Here is an 18,074-nt window from a genome sequence, read left to right on the forward strand (position 1 = left end):
CCAGATTTTTAGGGAAACATTGATGTTTCTACAATTTAGCCATGCATGTGCATTTTTACTTTGAACAAGAACTTTTAAAATTTTGTCTAGTGCGGCATACAGATATCATATGCATCCACAGTTAAGGAAAACTGTGCACAAAGCTAGGTGTTTTTCATGCACGATACTGTGGAGAAGCAGAGGAAAAACTACCTCCCAACAGCATTGAAGCCGGGGCAAGTAACCTATGTGGAAAAGTTATTAGTCTGTTACCTACTCACAAAGGGGAGTCCTTCCCCCCTCCCCCCCACCCGCACAGAGAATTGCAGTTAAACAGTAACTCTGGTGATCTGTCTTGTACAAATGCAGATATGTACAGGAGCTAGTTGAAGTCTCAAAATCCTGGTTAGGATAAGTTACATCGTCAGAAGTGGAAAAATGAAGAAGAAAAAAGGAAATCTCTCTCATGTACAGATTTCACATTGCCACCTTGCATATTATCTATAATAACAAAAGTGAATTATTGTTTACTTATATCAGCTAGATCTTTTCAAATTCAAGTACACCATACATCAGACAGAACACATCACACACAGTGATAAAAAAGTATCTCCCAATTCTACCATAAGGTTAACTTAAAACTGCAAATCTAAGTAAATCCTTCCAAATGTAGACAACCAAGTTCCAAGTAATTGCACTGAGGATCAGACTGCAAATCCAATGTAGAGCTATCTGTCTAAAAAGTAATACATTGTGCACAAAGTAACACCATGAACACACTTACTTGAACGGTCTCCTCTTTCCCAGAATATTTTCCTATTTGAGTTAGTCCACTGATATAAATTCCTAAAACAGGATGCAATGCCTTCATTTCAGTTTCTTGATCGTCTATATACAGTGTTACATCTGCTTCCGTTAATAAGAGGCGTATTTGATGCCAACCTCCATCAAACAAAGTCTAGAAAAATGAGGGAATGCAATAATAGATCAATGCACACACACATTTGTTCTACATTTAAAGGAAACTAGCTAGGCTTCTTGACAAAATTTACTTGGCCATCAATTTATGATGGTTTTGGTCCTAGCTCAAAGATAGGTTTCAGACTGTGGTGCTGGAGGACTGCTATTCAGGCCCTGGGCCTCTAGACTACCCGGCCCGCAGAGTTCTATCTTGTCCCCATGCTTTTTAACATCTGCATGATGCTGCTAGGAGAGGTCATCCAGGGATTTGGGCCAAGCTGCCACCAATAAGCAGATGATGCTCAGATCTATCTCAGGATTCAAGCAAATCCCAAGGAGGCTGTGGAAACCATCAACAGATGTCTGGAGGCAGTTTTGGGTTATATGAAGGCTAACAAACTGAAACATAATCCCAACAAATCTGAGGTTCTCCTGGTGGCAAGGAAGGGACTGTCACCTGTTCTGGACTGGGTGACAGTCCCTTCCTTGCCAGCATGTCACCTGTTCTGAATATCCCGTTCTAAATGGGGTCCCCCTAAACGAACAAGTCTGTAGCTTGGGGGTGCTCCTGGACCCAGGCCTCATGTAGGATAAACAGGAAACAGTGGTGGCCAGGGGTGCCTTCCACCAGCTTTGGCTGATGAACCAGCTGCGGCTTTTTCGGGGGGGGGGGAGATGTGATGCATGCTCTGGTAACATCTAAATTACTGGAATGTGCTCTGTGTAGAGCTCTCTTTGAAGACTGTTCAGAAGCTACAGCCAGCACAGAATGTGTGTGTGTTAAGTGCAGTCAAGTCGCTTCTGACTCATGGCTACCCTATGAATGAAAGTCCTCCAAAATGTCCTATCTTTGACAGCCTTGCTCACATCTTGCAAACTGAAGGCTGTGGCTTCCTTTATTGAGTCAATCCATCTCTTGTTGGGTCTTCCTCTTTTCCTGCTGCCCGCAACTTTTCCTAGCATGACTGTCTTTTCCAGTGACTCTTGTCGTCTCATGACGTGACCAAAATACGATAGCCTCAGTTTAGTCATTTTAGCTTCTAGGGTCAGTTCAGGCTTGATTTGATGTATAACCCACTAATTTGTTTTTTTGGCAGTCCACGGAATCCGTAACACTCTCCTCCAACACCACATTTCAAAGGAATCTATTTTCTTCCTATCAGCTTTCTTCACTGTCCAGCTTTCACACCCATACATAGTAATAGGGAATACGATGGCATGAATTAATCTAGTCTTGGTGGCCAGTGACACATCCTTACACTTCAAAATCTTTTCTAGCTCCTTCATGGCTGCCCTTCCCAGTCTCAATCTCCTTCTGATTTCTTGGCTGCAGTCTCCCTTTTGGTTGATGGTGGAGCCAAGGAATAGAAAGTCTTGAACAATTTCAATTTCCTCATTGTCAACCTTAAAGTTGTGTAATTCTCCTGTAGTCATTACTTTTGTTTTCTTGATGTTCAGCTGTAGTCCTGCTTTGGCACTTTCTCTTTTAACTTTCAGCAGTAGTCGTTTCAAATCTTCACTATTTTCTGCCAATAATGTAGTGTCATCAGCATATCTCAAATTATTAATGTTCCTCCCTCCGATTGTCACTCCACCTTCATCTAAATCTAATCCAGCTTTCCTAATTATACGTTCTGCATACAGATTGAAGAGATAGGGAGATAAAATACATCCTTGTCTGACACCTTTGCTAACTGGAAACCATTCCGTTTCTCCATATTCTGTTCTAACTGTGGCCTCTTGTCCAGAGTACAGGTTGCGCATCAAAACGATCAGATGTAGTGGCACACCCATTTCCTTTAAAACCAGCCATAGCTTTTCATGATCCACAGTCAAAAGCTTTGCTGTAATCTATGAAACACAAGCTGATTTTCTTCTGAAATTCTCTCGTATGCTCCAGTAACCAGCGTATATTTGCAATATGATCTCTAGTGCCTCTTCCTTTTCTGAAACTAGCTTGAAAAGGAAGAACAAGAGATCTGTTTCACAAGATCCAGAAATCAAAGGGAAATTTAAAGCACGGTTAGGAATGCTGAAAGATCAGCATGGAAACACATTAACCGAACAGGACAAAATAAAGAAAAGGTGGGAACAATACACTGAAGAACTATACAGAAGAGATGAAAGGATAAAAGATTCTTCCCAAGAAGAATCTTTTGAAGAAGAACCTACAGTTTTAGAAAGTGAAGTGAAAGCTATTAACTACAGTGGATTGTAGATCCTTTGTAGGAGAGCAGTAATTTTTAGATCAGCCACATAATGCCCTGGAAGATTAAGATGTTCACCCACTGGTTTCTGAATATTGTTATTTGTAATCTGATTTGTGTCAATTCATTCTTTTGTATAGGGCTGACATACTGGTCCAATATTATTATTTTTATTTACAGAATTTGAATCACACCTTTCTGCCCTTACCACAAGGGCCATGAAGATGGGTAACAATTTAAAATATATATGATAAAATTACATTTTAAACCATTAAAATGGTAAAACCCTCTCAAAAACATAACAATTAAAAACAGTTAACATGAGGCATCCTGGGTTGCCAGGCCTGTAAACTTTGGGCAGCAAATCATTAGTGCCTGGCTCAGGTTCCATGGGTGTGTCTATGAAGATTTGTTCCTGAATAAGTGTGAGCAATTGCTTCATAATGCTGTTTAGCTTTCTGGCATCACTTCATGGAGTCTGAGGATAATGTTTTGTAAAATATGGTATTGGAGAACTGTCTCTGAGCCTCCTGTATACAGTCCAACATAAGCAGCAACTTGGTACCCAATATCAGGACTAGTTCTTGGTCTACACGTGCCAAATTTTATGCATGCCTGCCTTTCAGAACTGGCAAAAGGCTCACATATTTGGTTCTCTCAATCCAGGTTTTTAAAAAGTCCTGAAAATACCCAGAAATGAATTCTTATTTCTCTAGCCACTTAAAAAAGACAGAATAGTCACAAATATATCAATCTACAAATGAAGTACTCTACCTTCACACGGGGTGCAGTGAAAGTAACAACTTGAGAACCATTTACTTTGCTTGTTGTAGTAAAGGACAGTGTTCTGTCTTCTCCATTCACAGTGACAGCTATCTGTGGCCTTCCATCCAAGCTTAATATCCTCCACAAGTCCCATGTTTTTCTGACTTTAAACCTCTGAGTAGAGACAAACACATACGACGGAGGAAGGCCTTCTGGAAACACATCCCTAGAAATCAATTTAAAAGAAAAGCACAAAATTCATTTTGATGATGGAGAATTCCAAACCAGTATACAATAAGAACAAGTCACATTTTATTCTCAACTGTTCAGTCATCCAAAAAGGAATACCTTGTTAATTCTGACAAGTCAACACTTGCAGTTACTTCATATGCTTTTGCATTAGTAGATGGGATCTGAATTCTCTTTTTCACCTTTCTCTTCACACCTAAGCCTAGGAGAATATCAAATCCTTTTTCGTCCCGAGATGCAACAGGAATTCTTGTTGGACAAACCGATTCTATAAAGAAACAGACATACAGTTTAGTAACTGAGGCACTACTGTTGAAAAGGGTCTATCCACGGGGGCCATCACTTCACCTTAGACGGTAGGGACACGTAATGCAGGGCCACACCTGCTCATCTTTATCACAAAAAAGGTGTATATAGAAGTAAGTAGCTCTGTGTGGTATTAAACTTTTACCAGCAGTGGAATTCCTCTTTCCCTAATGGTCCTCTGTGAAGCCCTCTGTGACAATCCTCTCGATTGGCAAGGCTTATAGAGGGAACATAAAGGATCCATTGAGGCCCCATTTTCACAACCCTAGAAGAATCTGGATCCAGAGATACAGCCAAGCAAAATACAATGGAGGTATGGGGTGCCCTTGCAATAATCCAGTTGTGTTTTGACTTCTCTTATCCATTGAGCCTGCAATGGACTTGTAGCCACATTCATTCTAAAAGAGTATGATGTACTTCTGAAAAAAAATCAAAGTTTGCCAAATACTATTTTTTTTTAGAAAAATGCAGCACAATACTGGGCACTTACCCTAGACTGTTAAAAAAGAGCTTAAGAAATTCAAGTGCCAAAATTTCTTTTCACTGACATAACGTACAGTGAAACCTCTATTACTCAGACTTCTCAGGGGACGGAGATGTGAAATATGTCCCGAAAAGGAGAAGCACAGTGATAAGAAGAGAACAGAAAGACCACAGTCTAAGAAACAAGATTTGTTTCTGATCCCAGCAAGGCTTTTCATGCTGCCATCAACAACCCTAATAGCCCCCCAACATGGCACAAACTGCTTTTCAAAAGCACAATGAATTTACAGCACATTAAAGGACTGGATTGTTACCATATGTTGAAATGGAAGCAAAAAATTCAAACATGCTGCTCAGAGAGTCAGTGGGGTGTGGCGGTCTGTATCTGGGACTAGGATCTGGGAAACTGTGGTTCAGACCCCTGATTCAATGGATCAGTTACACACTCAGACTAATTTACCTCAAAGAGTTATTCTAAAGATAAAATGGGGAAGGGAGAACTGTCCATGCCATTCGGAGTTCCTTGGAACAAGCAGAGGCTGTTTATGCATGGAAAGTTTGGCCTTGGATTTGCTGCTCTCTAGGTGCACATTTTTCCCATCTTAATTCTCAAAACTCTGCATGGGGGCTTATTTTTGAGTTTTGAGAATTCAGATGGGAAAATGTGCATCTATTGAGCGGCAAATCCAAGGCAAAACCTCCCCTTCATAAATGGCTCTCGTGAGGTAAAAGTGAGGCAAAAGTGAGGCAAGCCACTCACTGGAGCTCTCTGGATCGTAACCCAAGAACATGAAATGATACTGAAATAATAAAATTAATACCTGACCTTGTACTAATCTACCAGGGCTGTACACACACACACCAATGGAACACAATTTTGAACATTCCCCACATTTTTCAAAAGCATCTTGACAGTCCCTGTTGGGGGCTGCTGCTAGTCTTGGTGATGCTCCATGAAAAGTCTTGATGGGCTCATGAAGTTAATCCTAGTTTATGAGCGCTGAGATAGTTGGAAATACCAAAGACCAGCCAGCCAGATTCTTAACTGTTAGTCTAGACTTGGAAATTGGCAATAAAGCGTGGTAACATCTAAGTCTGCCTTGCTGATGGCTTTCATTCCTGCACTTTGCATGCAAATACATTCCCTGCCCCCAATTCCAAACCTGAATTTTGTTCTGCTGCAAAACAACATTTCCTTGGTCAATTACATAATTAAATTGTTCTGGTCTCATCTACTGCCTTTTAACCTATGAAAAATCAAGCTACTATCAAATAATTATACAACACAGTGCATGATGCAGGTAATATATACACATAGTCACAGATCCATACACTACAAGAGTACATCACATCTTCAGAAAGGTCAATTATGCTCTAGAGAGTATTAATATTTACCTTCACAGAGTTTTTGCTTTATTACTTCTCTTATTCTGGATATTGCAATATAATCTTCAACGTAGAACACATATGTTGAAGAGGGCTTGTTGGCAATTGCTCTCAATTCATCCTCTTCAGTTTCTGAACCAACTCCAATGGCAAACAAGGTGATTTTGTTTTTTCTTGCTTCAGCTGCTATATCTTTGACTTCATCCTGTGACTTACCATCAGTGAGAACAACTGCTATTTTTGTAAGGAATCTGGGAGATTTAGCGAATAGGTGGTCAATGGCAAATTGAATTGCCCTCCCCGTTCTTGTATTTCCACCCAAGTACTGTATGGATTCCATTTCTCTGACTAAGTTTTCATTGGAGTCATGTGTTCCAAGAGGAATCTCAAGGACAGGGTAATCACTGTACTGAACTACTCCAACCTGAGTAAACTTTGGCCCTATATCAAAATTGCATGTAATATTAACCAGCCATCTTTTAACAATTTCAAAGTTTTCCGGTCCAACACTGTAGGAACCATCCAAGATGAAAACCAAATCCGATGGGGCAGTTCGACAACCTTTGAATGAGACAGAGAGAGAGAGTCAAAATTGTTTATTTTAAAAACAATCACATTTAGAAATTTCCACTAGAACAAAATTTCTTCAGACTGCCAGCCTTCAATACAAAGTCCCCAGATTTCAAAAGCATGATACAAACAAATAAAAATATTGTCGAAGGCTTTCACGGTCAGAGTTCATTGGTTCTTGTAGGTTATCCAGGCTGTGTAACCGTGGTCTTGGTATTTTCTTTCCTGACGTTTCGCCTGCCACAGCTGCTGTTGAAACGTCAGGAAAGAAAATACCAAGACCACGGTTACACAGCCCAGATAACCTACAAGAACCAAACAAAATAAAATCTGTTAGAATTCAGTGAAACTAGCCTGGAGATCTCCCGCTATTACTATTGATCTCCAGACAATAGAGATCAATTCCCCTGGACAAAATGGCTGCTTTGGAGAGTGGACTGCATGGTATTGTGCCCTGCTTAGGTGACTCCCCTCCACAACCTTCCTCCCCAGGCGTCACCCCCAAAATCTCCAGGTATTTCCCAACCCAAAGCTGGCAACCCCAAGTGAAACCTATCCAATCGAAGTCAAGCTTAGATTTCATTGACATTATTAAGACTTATAACAATCACAGATGACTCCTTTTCATTTCAACAAGACTTAAGCACAGCTATGCAGGCTGGAACCAGTATTGCTGAATGGTGGTCTTATCGTCCGACTATCATCTATCTTTCAGTAAATTTCTGTTTAGCCAACCTAGCCCTATATCCACTGAAACTTTATGATAAAGAACCAAGTGCATCATAAATAAAAGAGTATGGGGCCATCAACAAGCTTCTTAGGAAGAAGATGGAGTGAAGCTCATAAGTCATGTCACAAACCTTTACTAGATTTTGGTAACTTTTTGACTTCTTGCATAAAATCCGTTGTTTATTTTATGTTTTAACTTTCTCTGATGTAGGTTATCCTAATGGGGAAGACATCACTGTTTTCATTAGTGAGTCTTTATTACATAATAAGTATTATTCATCTTGGAGAAACAAAATCAACCAGTACATACACATCATTTTTCTGTATTATGTAGGGCAGGACCTTTCAAAACCCTGCAGAGTGGTTTGTGGTTTTACCAGCTCTCTAGAGAAAAACCACAAGTGTTCCTTGAATGAATGAACATCATCAGCAAATGGTCATTTCTAACCACATTTGGTTTTTTCCTAACCTTATGGTGTCTAACCACATACAAAAGTGTAACACATCCTTAGATAGCCTTCATGCACCTATATGGATTCTTCACAAATGGATCTCTATGAATGGGGTGGCATAGGGTGGCAATTTGGCTATTTGCCTGTGGGTGACAGGCACGGCCAGGAAGGCTCAACAGGTATAAAGAATGGTAATCCACCAGACTGGAGGGGAAAACTATCAGGCCAAAAATAATTCCCTGGCACTGATGAAGGGACAGGGAAGTGACGGCCAAGAGAGCGCTTTTAAAGCTAACCCTGGGAACAGCTGGAGGCTATCTGGGGGCGGGGAAGCTGTCAGAAAGAAGGAAGACACAGATCAGCAGGAGAAAAGGAAGGAGACTGACACAGCTGAAAAGAGCCAAGCCAGAGCTGTGCCCAAAAAGAGAGGGCCGTGGAAGGTAACTGGGAGCAAAAGAAAGAGGGCTGCCATGGAGAGGACTCAGAGGTTGTTCCAAGGATGGAGACCCCAAGGAAGCTGACTGGCCTGAATCCAGGAGGGTTGACTCCTTTCCCTGAAGGGAACAACAGAGAAGAGAAGAGAAGAGAAGAGAAGAGAAGAGAAGAGAAGAGAAGAGAAGAGAAGAGAAGAGAAGAGAAGAGAGAAGAGAAGAGAGAAGAGAAGAGAAGAGAAGAGAAGAGAAGAGAAGAGAAGAGAAGAGAAGAGAAGAGAAGAGAAGAGAAGAGAAGAGAAGAGAAGAGGCCAAGTGGCAGCAGAGCCAGACAACTGATAAAAGGCGCCTCTGACCTCTCATTAGAAAAGCACACAGAACCCCTGGAGGCTTGGCTGACAGGGGAAACAGATGGACTTGGGGAAGACTTTAGGGCATGGGTTAAAGGGACTGCACAGGGGCTTGGACTCTAGATAAGAGACTTGTAAGAAGCCTGGTTATGTAAATAAACTCCATATGAAACTCCATATGAAAAAGGGGAAGGCCAGGGATGGAATTGAGTGTAAAGGGGCACTGGTGTTGCAGTAGGGTGGTCTATGAGGGTCTGGGTAGGGCACTCTGCTGATGTGGCAAGGGTTTCCCTGCTCTGAGGCTACTGTAAACACCACACTGCTCTAAATAAATCAATGGACACTGTTGTGATCCAGAGCCCTATGCATATGTTGGCTTCCCATTTTTCTTCTTAGGGGCACACACCCCTCACAAGCATAAACATATACTAGATTACGCCAAGTCCAGCATCAAAACAAATGACCCTCACTGAAATTTAAATCAACAAGGAAAATCAACAGAGGTCTTTGTACCCATATGAATGTATGTCAACCCAGTTGGGGGTAAGGACATTTGGACATTAACAACTGATGAAGCAATCATACATTGCGCAACGTCTACCTATCCGGAAGTAACGTTTTGTACCTTGGAGTTTGGACTTTTCCGTTTGGAACCTTTGTACCCTGGACTTTTTCTTTTGGAACTTGGACTTTGAATTTTCCTTTCCATCAGGATTTATCTTTAATGGACTTGCTGAACCAAGATTTTTTGTTGCATTCTATGACCTTGGATTGCGTAGTGGTGAAGTAACCGTGCATTTTTGTTATTTACCCAGTGTGGTTTTGCAATAAATTTTTGTTGGGTGGTTAAACGGAATATATTAGAGTACTATTATGTGATTAATATTGAGACTATTAGGAGTTTATTTATTGCATAAAAGTAACTGAGCTGGTGCTGTGGGTTTACACAACTGTGTTAAGTCAGCATACGTACTATTTGTTTAACTGCCAGGTAGCGGCAGGAGATCTCCTGCTAATTCAACTGATCTCCAGCCGATAGAAATCAAATCACCTGGAGAAAAATGGCCGCTTTGGCAATTGTACTCTATGGCATTGAAGTCCCTCCCCTCCTCAAACCCCACCCTCTTCAGACTCCGCCCACAAAATCTCCCGCCAGTTGTGAAGAGGGACCTGGCAACCCTAGGAAGACTGAAGGATGAGTCCAAGAAGAGTGTGAAGGAGAAGTCCATCTATGAAAATTATTTTGAGGAAACAATCACTAAGGGGAGAATAACTGCCAGTGCCGTGGAGACACACAAAAGATGGGGTTTCTCACTTAGTCCCTGACAGCAGTGGCGGACTGGGCCTAAAAATATTGGTTGCCAGGAGACAAAGGGGGCCCACCCACAACTATACGGCTATCATTTAATTTTTATTTTTAACATATTGTCTAATGTTTAAGGGGGCCCACTTCCTCAGGGGCCCACAGCGCCCACTCGCCATTGGGCAAGCTAACACAATGGCCAGTCCGCCACTGACTGACAGTTACCATGATCAGCAGTAAACCTGAGTTCCACAGTTTCTATTGCTAGCTTTCATAATTTATAATGTACAACATACAGTACTGTAGAAAAGAGCAAGAGTCCAGTAGCACCTTAAAGACTAATAACATTCCTGGCAGGGTATGAGCTTTCGTGAGTCCCAGCTCACTTCTTCAGATACCCATATAGTACTGGTTAGTTTTAAAATGTTAAGTAACTAGGACAAAACATAGTTTTTCCCTTTATTGAGTTGAGTAGTGAGATAACATGGCAATCACTAATAAGAAACACACAGTACAAGTACTATTTGTTTGGCAGTACAATGGTACTCTTCTCTTTGTAATGGGAATGGCAGGAAGGGAAATAAATCTTCAATAAAACCACGAGTGATAATTAATCACAGAAGGCCAAAACATTTTACTCCTTTTTCAGTATTGTTCTTCTCTAGGCCAACCCAAGTTGGCTTGCTTATTGCATTTTTCTTGCTATCGGTCCCTTTTGCTACATACTGAGCCACATAGCCGCTAGGAGGCCATGCAGAGGTTTCTACAGCTTGGATTTGAAAAATCACAGCCAAGCCATGTTTTGGCAATTGTGAGTACCGCACAGAGTAATGTGTTCCCCCCTTATGTGCCAACTCGCTCCTTCTTTCCTGATTTTCTCTAATCATAGTTCATCACAATGTTCAAATTGGGCAAACTATGGTTACCAATATACAGGAATTACCACAAATGCTCGATTTGAAACCACAGTTCAAAGCAGTTTATGGTAAACCCTGGTCCATCCAGTTTGGCTATCAATGCCAAACTATAATTACAGAAAAATCCACAAAAGGATGAAAGGTTCACCATTCAAGAAGTGCTCATCTGTGGTGGCAGTTTGGCTGTGGCCCTTTTCATATTTATTTGCCAAACCTGTTAAGTTTTCCATGTCAGCAAAACACATGCCCAGTCTTTCTGTCTAGTTAAGAAAGGCTAGCCAAAATACATCTCCTGATGATTTGTTTTGAAGTTGTTAATGTTTTTAGATTACTACTCTTATAGACTGCCAAAAAACCAAATCAGTGGGTTATAGATCAAATCAAGCCTGAATTGATCCTAGAAGCTAAAATGACTACACTGAGGCTATAGTACTTTGGTCACATTATGAGAAGACAAGAGTCACTGGAAAAGGCAATCATGCTAGGAAAAGTTGAAGAAAGAAGGAAAATAGGAAGACCCAACAAGAGATGGACGGACTCTATAAAGGAAGCCACAGCCCTCAATTTGCAAGACCTGAGCAAGGCTGTTAAAGATAGGACATTTTGGAGGACATTGATTCATAGGGTCGCCATGAGTCAGAAGCAACTTGACAACGCTTATAGTAACTCTTATAGTAATGATATTGTACTATGGTTGCTACCTACTACTAAACGATTGTACTGATTAATTGCTCTGCTTGCTTTTATAGGTGCTGATATTTTTCACAATAGATTAGTAGGTGATATTTTAATGCAAATAGTTAATTGGTTTTATATTGCTTTAATCATGTTTTGTATACTGCCTCAAGAGCTTTATGGCCAAGTGAACACGGTACAAATAACAAAATAAGGCAGATATAATGGGAAGGAGAACACAGAAGTACACAGGGTATTCATAATCGCCAAACCATAATTTACCATGACAAAAACCCCTGCTGCCTGCTTAAAGAGATACTGTGAGATAATCCTTTTTTCTTTCTTTTTTTGTTCCAGATCCAAATCAAAAACAAACCCCAAAGAACAAAATCATTTGCCTCAAAACTGCAACTGATCTCTCAGGTTTCTCCAGAAATTATTGCTTTTCCTCCTCCTATATGTTTATTTTAATGGTGCTTGTGGATCATGGTCTTGTATTCTGATCATTGGAAGAATACAAAACCATGATCCACAAGCACCATTAAAATAAACATAAGATTTGGCCTCAGCTTAGAATTCCTATGGGAATCTAAGACATACAACTAGATGACAGTCTTGGATTTCTATGGCTAATATCTACTTGGACTGTGCTCAAGCCTGCCACAAAGCTACCACTCAACTTAAGTTTCTGTGAGGTGAGTTAGAGCTGATGGATGGATAATTTTCTCTTAGCTGCAATTATACAAGCCAAAAGGGTGCACCATAACTACATCAAGCCTTCAAACCTCCTCTCCCTTCTCTCTCACGCTCCGTGTTTCTCCCTGTCCTCCTTTTTCTATTTTTCTGGCCTGCAGATACCATTCCTCATGGCAGCCTCAAAGCCTCAATTGAACAAAAGTGAAATAATGGGCCAGGGTCATCAGAGCAATGGCCACTTGGCAGAGAGACCTGGATGGAATCAAGTCTAAGTACCCCTTACCTACTTTTCCCAAGATGGGGAACCCTCAGCCATTGCAGGAGTTTGCTTTGGAGCAACTAGTCTGAACACAAACCTTTCCCTCAGTCTCCTGAGGGACACATGTCAAATAAAGGAACTATGCTGCGTGTGCCCTCCTCATACTTAAGTTTTACACTCGACCACCCCTTCCTGCTTTCATTTTATGCTGTGCGTTCTTATCATTTTTTTCTCTTGTGGGTTACTTGGGCGGTTCTTGTCCAGCTCTCCTCTCACTCCAGGGAGCAGTTTTAAGTTCAAATACATTATTTCGTGATGGCAACTGAGTGATTTCCTTTCTCCAGTTATGTGGCCTATGGTCATGTTTGTTAGCTGCCTTGAGTTAGAAAGGAAATGTGGGGTTTAAATTTTTAAAATAAACCATAAGTACCCAGAAGCTGCGGGGGGGGGGGGGATGTAAAGACCAAAGCTTTACAAAGGAATCCAAAAAACTAAATACCTCTCCAGTAGGAGGAGTGGATCACGAAAACTTTATCACCATCTGCGGCTTTAACACCATCTGAACTTGTGATTTTTAAAAAAATGTCATCTAAATATTAGGATATCCTACAACAAAATCCCCAAAAGTGGAATTCCCAGCATCCATGCCGGGGAGAGCATTTTGTCCCAGATGGGTAAATTCAAAGGAGACACTGGCAGCCCATTCTTGGGGAGGGGTAGATCTGTGGCGACCGGGGGCAGGGCAGCCAAACCACCTCCTCAGAGACTTCCCAGCTGTCGCAGAGAATAAAAAAGCTTTTAAAAAAACAAAATACAGAAAAAAGGCGGAAATGCTCCATTGCACGCAGAGAAGCTGCACCACCGAAAAAGGAGGAGTGGCCACACCGCAGCTCAAGGGGGCATTCCCGGGGTGAAAGGGGTTACGAAACTGACTAACATCAGCTCCGCCCCTTGGAATCCCCTTCCCAGTGTAGGCCCTGCCGCTTCTGGGATTTAGGGGCGCCCAGCCACTGCTGTGTGTGCCACCCAGGGCAGCGTAAGTGCCCATTATCCCGGGTTAAATGGGCACTTACGCCAGCGTGGGGTCACGCCAGCTCCTATGGAGCTTCACTCCCCTCTCTGGAATGTGTTCAAAGCTTCATTGGCAGGGATCGGCTGATCATGAGAGGAAGGGATTACCAGGAAGCACCCTGAGACATCCGAGGTGGTGGAGGGAGTGTCCTGAATAGGGCATCACGGGCTGTGTGGCAGCATGCAGCTAGGAAGGAGTGGTGCTTAGTGCTGAGCAACATCTTTCCGAACCTGGTAGTGGCTGTGAAGTGCATCAGCTGAGGGGGATGGAGCTGAGTCGCTCTCCACACACTGTGTGCAGGATGATAAAAACAGCCAGCAGAAGATGCTGGCTGTGTCTGGAGTTCGGGTGGGTCTGCCAGAAAAGGCAGGCACAGACAGGCTGCCTTAGCTAAGCCCACCAATTTAAATATGTTAGCATATTTAAATATTACGCAGATACGTTTATTTAAATAAAACTAATTAACATAAGAAAAGCAATGCTGGGTCAGACCAAAGCCCATCAAGTCCAGCAGTCTGTTCACACAGTGGCCAACCAGATGCCTCCAGGAAGCCCACAAATGACTACAGCACCATCCTGCCTGTGTTTCACAGCACCTAATGTAATGGGAAGGCACCTCTGATACTGTAGAGAATAGGTATGCATCATGACCAGCATTCATTTTGATTAGTAGCCATGGATAGCCCTATCCTCCATGAACATGTCCACTCCCCTCTTAAAGCCTTTCAAGTTGGCAGCCATCACCACATCCTGGGGCAGGGAGTTCCACAATTTAACTAGTTCAACCCAAGCTGCTGTCTCATGTCTTCTTTGAAACAGTGCCTGTGGAAAATGCCTTTATAAGGAACACACATCCACATCAAAACATATCAAGACCTAACATATCAAACCACTACAATGTACATTTGTTTAGACATAATTTTAGAAGAGCAGAAAGGAAAAGGAGAAATTAGGATCTTCTTTAGGAAAAAAAATTAACTAGCCATGATTAGCAAATAAAGCAGATTCTTACTTGATCTTATATCACCATCATCAGCTGATATGTAATCGTGAAGCAGTAATATTAGAACTGTCTGAAGAAACTTTGTGTTCTTTGCCATGTATTCAGTATTTCCAGCACTTCAAACTCTAAAACTAGAAGAAAAGTTATTTTAATACAATTACATTAAATGTTACACATAACTATAATGCATCTAAACAGTTAAAGCTAGTTGTACAATCAATTTGAAATCAACACTCTGTCTAATCCACCTGCTTGTGTTCATGGTTTTGGTTATATCTAATTCCAGATCAAGGAGCCCCGTGGTGCAGAGAGGTAAGCTGCAGTACTGCAGTTCCAGCTCTGCTCACGACCTGAGCTTGATCCCAACAGAAGTAATTCTAAGTTGGCAGCCATCACCACATCCTGGGGCAGGGAGTTCCACAATTTTGAGTCAGATCCAATTCTGAACTGTGGTTCAACTTCAGCTGCATTCAGATATCACAGGAAACTGCAGTTAGGAAAAGTATCTATAGGTTTGTGTGACATCTCCCAGGGCTTAAAATATCAGTGTGTGAGGGGTGGGGGACTGGGGAAGAAGGCGTTGGCTAGCAAATTCATACATCACAGGTAGCCAGAATTAATATGTCACACAATTTCTGGTGTCAAAAGGAGGGGGAGGAGCAAGGCAAAAGTGTGAGCCTCACATCAAGCTAGGTTCAGGCATGCTTTTTTTCATTAATGAAAGCTACTCATGAGTAATGAAAACTACTCTGATCTATTCCCCACGCACAAGTTACCACATTTTGTTCGAAACAAAACATAGCCTTGGAAGAGCACCAGAAATGAAATAGCACAAAGAAAAATCATATCAAAGAAAAGCTTTTTTTTTTTTTTTAAGAAAAGGCTTAGAGCAGATTCTTTTACAGTTTTTCCCTAGCTTGCCTAGGGGGTGCATGGGCTACTCTGAAGCATCCAAAGGGGGAGGAAGGGAGTACAAATCACCTCAGAAACCGGTGCTGCCCTCTCCAGATCCACTAGGTAACTTCAGTGAGACACTCAGACATCTCCATAGTGCCCCTTCCCCACACTGTTACTACTTTTTCCTCGTTCTGGCAACCCCATCTTCACCTTTCCATGCTTCTTCTTCTCCTTCCCACCCACCAGCTTTTTATCTGCCCATCTTATAGCTATATTTATTATTTATTTACTTCATTTATTCACCACATTTCTCCACAATGAGAACCCAAAGCAACTTACATGATTCTCCTTTCCTCCATGTTATCCTCACAACAACTAAGAAAGAGAATGATGGGTCCGAAATCACCCACAGGTTCCCAAGTCAGAGTGGGGATTTACACCTGGGTCTCCCAGATCCTAGTCCAAACTTTAACCACTATACCACACTGGCTATAGTGGGATGGCTGCTGTGGAACAGTAGTACGGGAGAGCCATGCAAGTCAGGTGGTAGGCAGTTTCCTAATGGTTTTGCCAGGCCTAGCCATGATGCATCCTCCCTCAAAGGACAAAACAGTTTTCCCTTCTTTTACTGATAGAAACCAAGGCTGGCAGCAGCCACTGAGGACATTTGTTTCTTAAAGTTATAGGCACTGCTTCTATTATTTGGGTTAATTCTCCAATGTACTTTGTTTTTAGATTTCAAATTTTTCTGCAAACCTGGGGCTTTTTCAGGTTTGCCCCCTGTAGCTGCCTCCCAAAAGCTCCCACTGAATGCAAGGAGGGACCAATCAGCCCTACCTGAGAAGGGCAGGAAGCCAGTCATCCTTCTCATTCTCCAACATGGCATAAGGTGAGGTAACACATAGCGAGGTGTGGTGGCAGCAACATCTGGCAGCATCTGTCCTTCTCCTCACCTTCTTTGCTCCCCACCCCCACCCCCCAGGAAAGGCAGGATGATACATCCATTATACATCTAGGCTCATCCTGCCATACAAAACCAAAATACCCCAAACACAAAAAACTGAAAATTCTTACCAGTTTTGAAGTAAAAATTACCCCATCCAATAATACAAGTAATACAACAAGATCTGTTCTTATCTTCTACTCGTTCAAACTACTTTACGACTTGAGGCTTCTACATCCAACTGGTACACAAACCTTTTTTTTAAACGGTACTATAGTTTCTTAGTGTTCTTTTGCTAGCTGATATTCCCAGCTTTATAAAGCCAAAGCAGTGGAATTTCTATCTTTTCTCAGTTTTCCCTATTTATGATAAATGTCACTTAGATTAGCCTAAATCCCAAGAGGAGTTAAGCACTTCTCTCATGTTGTATTGTGACACAAAGAGCTTTCACAATCAAATCCAAAGGCTATTACAGTTGGCTTATACATAAAAAAACATGTTAAAATAACACTTAAATACACACAAGAACGAGATATTGTTTGAACTTCATACATGAATATTTACAGCATTAAAAAATAGAGACAAAGCACACTGGATTTCTCTCTGGACTTGGATTTCTAAATTACCAGGTCTTCGGTTGGATCTAGCACAGAACTTCTGCAAATCTATGGTAAGACCACACTTGGAATACTGTGTACAGTTCTGGTCACCACACCTAAAAAAGGATATTGCAGAGCTTGAGAAGGTGCAGAACAAATAACCAAAATGATCAGGGGACTAGAGCAACTGCCCTATGAGAAGTGGATAAAATGCTTAGGGCTGTTTAGATTGGAAAGAAGGCGGTTAAGGGGAGACATGATAGAAGTCTATACAATTATTCTTGGTATGGAGAGAGGGGACAGGGAGAAGCTTTTCTCCCTCTCTCATAATACTAGAATGCGGGGTCATCTGCTGAAGCTGGAGGGGGAGAGATTCAAAACAGGTAAAAGGAATTATTTCTTCACACAATGCACAGTTAAATTGTGGAACTCCCTGCCCCAGGATGTCATGATGGCTGCCAACTTGGAAGGCTTTAAGAGGGGAGTGGACATGTTCATGGAGGAGAGGAGTATTCATGGCTGCTAGTAAAATGGATACTAGTCCTTGAGCTTGTTTGGAGGTTCTAGCAGGGGAGCACAGCTATCGTTTACCCTTGACTGTAGAACGGGTACACTCCTTCTATCTGGGATGGTCGTCCTCTTCCACCAAGCGCGCAGCTTTGGGATGGACGCACATGGAGTGGTAAGGGAGGTAGGAGACACCCGCCTAGCCAGCCAGATCAGCCTAATCAATCCTGGTGATCAATGGGATGGCAGATGTCGCAGCCAGATCGCCCTCACATCCAGGATACTAGTCATGATGCATACCTATTCTCTCCAGGATCAGAGAAGCATACATATTAT

General features: G+C 41.9%; 1 protein-coding gene across 1 annotated transcript in view; it reads right to left on the reverse strand.

The window, feature by feature from the left end:
* The window catches only part of COL21A1 (collagen type XXI alpha 1 chain), a 102,554-nt gene extending 87,658 nt beyond the window's left edge, over positions 1–14,896 (reverse strand). The window contains exons 1-5 of the mRNA XM_056856367.1: positions 14,802–14,896; positions 6,345–6,896; positions 4,260–4,428; positions 3,921–4,137; positions 764–937 (exon numbers count right to left, since the gene is read on the reverse strand). Coding sequence (XP_056712345.1) covers positions 764–937; positions 3,921–4,137; positions 4,260–4,428; positions 6,345–6,896; positions 14,802–14,889 — 1,200 coding nt within the window. The 5' untranslated portion in view covers positions 14,890–14,896. The remainder of the gene's footprint in view (positions 1–763; positions 938–3,920; positions 4,138–4,259; positions 4,429–6,344; positions 6,897–14,801) is intronic.
* Positions 14,897–18,074: the final 3,178 nt, after the last annotated feature.

Source organism: Euleptes europaea, chromosome 10, assembly GCF_029931775.1.
Source record: "Euleptes europaea isolate rEulEur1 chromosome 10, rEulEur1.hap1, whole genome shotgun sequence".
NCBI lineage: Eukaryota > Metazoa > Chordata > Lepidosauria > Squamata > Sphaerodactylidae > Euleptes > Euleptes europaea.